General features: G+C 48.3%; 1 protein-coding gene across 1 annotated transcript in view; it reads left to right on the top strand.

Moving 5' to 3' along the window:
• Positions 1 to 269: 269 nt before the first annotated feature.
• SPHK2 (sphingosine kinase 2) overlaps positions 270 to 6,865 on the top strand; it is a 53,873-nt gene continuing 47,277 nt past the window's right edge. Inside the window, exon 1 of the mRNA XM_085884813.1 lies at positions 270 to 774. Coding sequence (XP_085740939.1) covers positions 324 to 774 — 451 coding nt within the window. The 5' untranslated portion in view covers positions 270 to 323. The remainder of the gene's footprint in view (positions 775 to 6,865) is intronic.

Below are 6,865 nucleotides of genomic sequence, written 5' to 3'. Positions count from 1 at the left end.
CTTTCACAAATTAATCGGAAACTGGAAGAGGAGAAGAAGAAGATTAATAATTCCTCCTCTCCGTCCTCCTCCTCTCCGTCCTCCTCCTCTCCGTCCTCCTCCTCTCCGTCCTCTCCGTCCTCCTCCTCTCCGTCCTCCTCTCCGTCCTCCTCTCCGTCCTCCTCTCCGTCCTCCTCTCCGTCCTCCTCCTCTCCTTCCTGATCCTCTCCTTCCTCCTCCCTCGTCCCCTCTCTCTCCTCCCTCCTCCTCTCTTTCTCCTCCTCCTCTCTCCTCCCACTGCTCATTCGCAGAAGGCGAGACGGACTCGGGTCATTCGGGAAGGTATGGCAGGCGGCGCTGCCCTTTCGGTGGAGAACGCCGTCCCCGAGGCCGACTTGGACGGCCTGATCCCGAGTACCGAGGTTGTGCTGCGGGGTGAGGCCGGTGGGTATCCACGAGCGAGCTCGCGTTACGTGCTGAGCCTCACACCGGACGCGCTGCACGTCCGGCGCCTGCGATCGCGGCCCGAGGCGAAGCGAAGTGTCCGGAGCCTGCTGATGCTGCACGACGTCGTGGGATGTCGCACGCTCCGCGCTCGCAGCCCGGGCACGAGCGCCGCCTCGGCCGCCGCCTACCTGTCCGTGTACTCGTACCCGCGAGGAGGGGGAGGCGCGAGGAGGCGCGAAGTGCGCACGTTCCGCGTGGACGCGCACGACCACCTCGACGGGAACGTGGCGGAGGCCGCGCGATGGGAGATGGCGATGCGACGGCTGGTGTCACCTGCCTGTGAGAGCGGTGAGTGTGCTGCCTCGGAATGGTTGGACGTAAAGATTGGAAGGAGGCGAGCTTGGAGGGGAGTGGGTGGGCTGACAATGGGGAGGCGTTGATGGAGAGGAGTTGGAGTCGTTTGTTGGGGAATGATCGATGATGCAAGAGATCGGGGGTGACATTGCTGAAGGTTGTGGGGATGGTTCGAGTCATGGTATTCTGTGGTGATGGTTCGGGTCATAGTCATGGTTCAGGTCATGATCATGGTTCAGGTCATGGTCATGGTTCGGGTCATGGTATTCTGTGGTCATGGTATTCTGTGGTCATGGTTCAGGTCATGATCATGGTTCAGGTCATGGTCATGGTTCGGGTCATGGTACTGGTTATGGTTCGGGTCATGGCCATTGTCATGGTTCGGGTCATGGTATTCTGTGGTCATGGTACTGGTTATGGGTCATGGTCATAGTCATGGTCATGGTTCGGGTCATGGTATTCTGTGGTCATGGTTCAGGTCATGGTATTCTGTGGTCATGGTTCAGGTCATGGTATTCTGTGATCATGGTTCAGGTCATGGTCATGGTTCGGGTCATGGTACTGGTTATGGTTCGGGTCATGGTCATTGTCATGGTTCGGGTCATGGTATTCTGTGGTCATGGTACTGGTTATGGTTCAGGTCATGGTTCGGGTCATGGTCATAGTCATGGTCATGGTTCGGGTCATGGTATTCTGTGGTCATGGTTCAGGTCATGGTATCTGTGGTCATGGTTCAGGTCATGGTATTCTGTGGTCATGGTTCAGGTCATGGTATTCTGTGATCATGGTTCAGGTCATGGTCATGGTTCGGGTCATGGTACTGGTTATGGTTCGGGTCATGGTCATTGTCATGGTTCGGGTCATGGTATTCTGTGGTCATGGTACAGGTTATGGTTCAGGTCATGGTCATGGTTCGGGTCATGGTCATAGTCATGGTCATGGTTCGGGTCATGGTATTCTGTGGTCATGGTTCAGGTCATGGTATTCTGTGGTCATGGTCCAGGTCATAGTATTCTGTGATCATGGTTCAGGTCATGGTATTCTGTGGTCATGGTCTAGGTCATAGTATTCTGTGATCATGGTTCAGGTCATTGTATTCTGTGGTCATGCTTCGGGTCATGGTCATGGTTCGGGTCATGGTATTCTGTGGTCATGGTTCGGGGGATGGAGGAATGGTAATGGAAATTGTGGTTGGGCGATGATGATGATGATGATTTGCCTGGTGTTGGCTTCATGGTCAGGGTGGTGGACTTGGGATCCGAGGATCTGAGCTCAAATCCCACTTAGCTGTTGAATTAATACCAGGTGGGGTTGACTCTGCCCGTCATCCTTCCGAGGTCGGCAAAATGAGTGCCAGCTTGCTGGTATCCCTTGTCGGAGTGGTGACCCGTCCAGGATTGTGCCCAATAGCCAAGGAGACTGCTTAGGCAACAACAACGCTCTACACAGAGTGTGGTCCCAATGGATTGGATGGATGAACTGGATTACCGAGGAGATAGAGGTGACACGTGTACCTGTGCCTCAGGCTGTTTGAAGGAAGAGACTCCACTTCGTACAGGTGTTGCATGCTCGGCAACTTTGGATGAATATGGTTTATGACTTGAGAGATTCAGCTCTTACGTCTTACACAAGCAACGATTTCAACATTGGGGGCAGAGAAGGAGGTGTGGGGTAAGTTTACCACGAATCAACACGTTGAGGGAGGTCTCCGCTCAGCTAGAAACAAATATATTCAGTATTCACCCAAACCATGTAGTCTCAGCCATCGGGTCATTCTTATGTTTTTATTTTTCCGATTGGCTCGGTGTCGTCACACATTTTTTGCTTCTACGCAGGTATCTTACAATCTCTCCTGCGTCGGGTGAATACCTCGAGTTGGGGTTACCTTCAGTTTCAAGGTATTTGTAACAACTCGACCACAGAATGCAGTTCGACATGCCGAGCAATTTCCGAATTCTATCAACCTCTTCGGAGTGCAAATACAATGCACCTGAAGTCCTGGACACCGCAGTCGACCATTTGGACCATAATGTCTGCACTTGGATCCACACCCCATCAACTGAACCCATCGTTTATGATACCGAGTCAATATTTGCATTTTAGTTAATATTTACAAACGACTTTGTCAATGATTTTTAAAAAGCATTATAACTTATCTCGAGTCGGTAATAACTCGGTTTCTCTCGTTCTCTCTGTCTCTTCCTTGGTGTTCATCTGAGCATGGCAAGGTCAGCGCCGAATGAGAATTCGACATTCTTCTCGATCCACGGCTCTTCCGAAGCACAGCTTTCAAGAAAGTACCGGAACCTGCTTTTTTAGTTGAGAATTTAGCGATAAGAGGATACACGAATGCCATTCATACCTGAACTCCTCGTACGTTTACCTGTACATCTGACGTCGATTGTGTGCTGAAGCAATTTGTTTCTCAAAGCATGAAATTTGTTAACATCACAGTCTCCCTCCTCCTCCTCCTCCTCCTCGTATACGACACAAGGCTGCAGATATCATCATTGGCTGATGCTGTGCCCCTCCACCAGTACACTGGTACTCATTTCGCTGATCTCGGAAGGATGACAGGCTGAGTCAACCCCACCTGGTGTTCATTCACCAGCCAATGGTGCTCAAACTCAGGACTCTAGGATCGCAAGCCAGCCACTCGAACCGTCAAGCCAACACCAACCTTTACATCACAGTCTAATGATAGGGTGTATATATATACTCCTGTGTTCTGTTTGTTGTACTCGTATATATGTAGCAGGTAATGCCCTGAGCAGTTCTCTATTTTGTCGAATATATATATATATATATATATATATATATATATATATATATATATATATATATATATATATATATATATATATATATATATATATCGAATGTTGACACATTTGGGTCCAACATCCCCCTAACCTCCAATCTACCTGTGGAACCATCCCTGAAACCAAATGGCAATGCTGACATCTTGATGACTGTTGGAAGTTTGAAACTCAATGATTCGTTGTCAATTGATTTACATTTGCAATTTGCACCGTGCTATTGTATTCCAGCAGTATCTTCTTCCTCTTTATTTGTTTTGCTTGTCTGGTTTGTCAAAACGTCCATTGAAATGTGTCCAAAATGTTTCCTGGAACGTTGATGCCGTTCCAAAAACAGAAGGACGGAGGTGTGCACGCCACCAGTGGAAAGTTCAACTGACAAATGTGAAGAGAGTGTGAAAGGTTCGCAAGTGGACATGAGGTCTCGCATATGGTGACGACGTGGATTCCCTTTGCACGACTCGGGGAGGAACAGAACTTCAAGAAGCTGGAACTCATTATTATTCGGCTGAGAGAAACCCAAATGAGATTTGTTACCTGCATGGTCCGTGAGTGTCAGCTACGGCTGTATGGACATGTGGCTCGTTTTTCCTGACGCTGATCCTGCTCACCAGATTCTCTCGGCGAGGGAGTCTCGCGAGTGGAGGAGGCCAATGGGCCGACCACGCGCCTCGTGGTTGCAGCAGGTTGATCGGCATCTCAAGGAGATGGGGATGGGCCTGGCATCTGCTTGGAGGATGGCCAGACGGAGGCCCCTGGAGTACCGGCGGAAAGTGGACGTAGCGACGTTCTGCTCCCATACCCGACCTGACCTTGTATGTTGAGAGGAGCTGAGGATTTTTGGGAAATAACTTGTCCATTTGAGATTGTGTCTCTTCAGGCCATCTTTAAAGTATGTTCTGCTCAGTACAGATCTTGGCTTGTTGTGAAGCCAATGAGGTTCATAATCTGAGCGATGATGAGCGTTCCACCACGTAATGGGGAATATTTCATCAGCAATCCTTCTAGAAATGTACTGTGACAGAAGACGAGGCTAATTTTGCTTGGAATTCATGTTTTATGAATAGATCGGTGTTTAATTTTAATTTTTTTTTTCCAGCTCGTCAAACAGAGCTTGTTGGTTGTGTTGATAAAACTGTGCAGAATAAGGCGCAATTATTAGCAAAGTGGTTGTTGTCATTTCTATGCTCGACTGGTGAAGGGAGGGGGTATCAAAGTATTCCTGGGGACTGTTGATTGTGAGCATCCACAGTTGAGAAGTTACCCTTGGACAGGTCACGAGCAGCACGTTGCGATCCAGGATAGCATATCCCTCAATACAACTAGAACGGCACTCTGTAGAGCACTTACGTCCACCAGGGTGAACAGTTTACATTTTGTAACCCACTCATCGGCCGGATCTGGATCTGGACCCAAATCAAAGTCTAATCCGCTTGCTCGTCACCTAACCAATTCACCCACCGGGTTTTGTCATAACTCGTCCACAACTTTTTTGAACTATCGTATTTGGCCTCATATCCTAATGGTTAAGAATCACTTAAAAAAAAAAAATAAAAAACAATTAAAAAGTTCTCATAAACGGATCCGGATCTTCACGAAAATTTAATCAATTCTTCCTTTCCACACACCCAACCTGTCCTCCAAGTTTTGTCCAAATCTACCTCCAACTTTTTGAGATATCGTGCTCGCAGGCGGGGATGAAAACGTAACCCCCGTCCACCTTCAGTGAGACGGGGCTAACAAGGGTACCAGAATACATTGGCCGAATCTTTTGAGAGATACCATTGGATTTTTAACGTCCACCAGCAGACAGGACGGCTGACTTTAGGTCATAATTCTGAAGGGCGGAATCCTCATTTGAGCGATCCCTTGCTTGCCAAGCACGTGGATCTGGACCAGGAAGTGAACTGAGGACCTCCACCAGGAACAGGAGAGCAAGCGATATTACGATGGCCACACAGTGGGGCGACTTGTCAACGCCAACAACGCATGATTGTCCGAGAGAAATCGACAAATTCGCCTGGTTCTCACAGCTCTCCGATTCACTCTGCTTCCTCGTCTTGCCTGAATGATTCTATAAAACCGTTGATCTCTCCCTGACTGGGGGGTAGGAGGTGGACGAGGCGGGAGATGGTGGTGTCAAACTTATAGAATTTGATGTGGATATTGTAAGAGAAACATGGATGTGATTTGTTCTGTTATATCCGCCAGTGAATTGCTTGCAGAGCGGGAGATGTTCTGCTCGGTGCCGTTCACAGAGAAATGTTCAGGTGGAAGAAATCATTTCCAGGTTGGTACCAATGATGCTACATGGACAAACATTGAGGCAGTTGTCGGACGATGCCAAGGCAACACGAACGTAATCCGCATGGACTCGTCACTCCATTGTGTTGTCGGTTTTAAATAGAGGATGCTGCTCCTTATTATTTTAAAAGGAATATCTGCCATTTGCAATCTACTGTGTACGGTAGTCTTTCTTAACTTGCGGCTCCTGTTGAGCTGTGCGTAATGTCCTCTTGATTACTATTATGAACATGAAACTAATTGATGTGATTGCGGAAGTAGTTGCGCCATGTTAAACCACAACGCCGAATTGCATGCTTTGGTTCCTTCAAATGCACATGATCAATCTCGTCGTCATTTCAATGGCCCATTGTTCGTTGTCAAAACACTTGTGGTTTCCATGTGCATTCATTTTTAACAATTTGATATTTTTAATGCTAATATTCAAAGTTCATGACTGACGTTTTTGTTTTGGCCTTCCTTGGTGCCGGCATGCGTGGGCCGACACTCTGTGTTTTGGTGGTGCCCTTTTCTGTTGCGCAACTTGCCCTCTGGCCTTTTGTTGTACGTCATCGCACGGGCATCTACATGGTCTGAATGAGATAGTTTTGTTCTCTCTACGAGGGTAACGCTGGCACCAAACTCAGTGGTGTTATGGTATGAGCGAGCATCCGCTTGGAGTCCCGCCGTTTGAACCGCCGCCGAGTCATCCCAAAGACTTTCAAAATGGTAAGAGCTGCTTCCTTTGCTTGGCGCTCAACATTGATAAAGGATGGAGCACAGACAAACAACCCCGGGAAGGCAATGGCAAACCACCCAGTATAACCCTTGCCAAGAAACTGCTTCGGCAGCACCGATGCTCTGTAGGAGAGTGTGATGCATCAACATCAACGAGGGTAACGATGAATGGCTCTGTTCCTCATTTCTTTTTTAAAATCCATGGTGATCTTCACTTCGGTTTGGGATCGATGTAAGTCAAGGTC

The sequence above is a fragment of the Eptatretus burgeri genome, chromosome 6, assembly GCF_056783735.1.
Source record: "Eptatretus burgeri isolate ZD-2024b chromosome 6, Ebu_testis_v1, whole genome shotgun sequence".
In the NCBI taxonomy this organism is placed as follows: domain Eukaryota; kingdom Metazoa; phylum Chordata; class Myxini; order Myxiniformes; family Myxinidae; genus Eptatretus; species Eptatretus burgeri.
The sequence above is the reverse complement of the archived record's forward strand: the minus strand, read 5'-3'. Positions and strand labels throughout refer to the sequence as shown.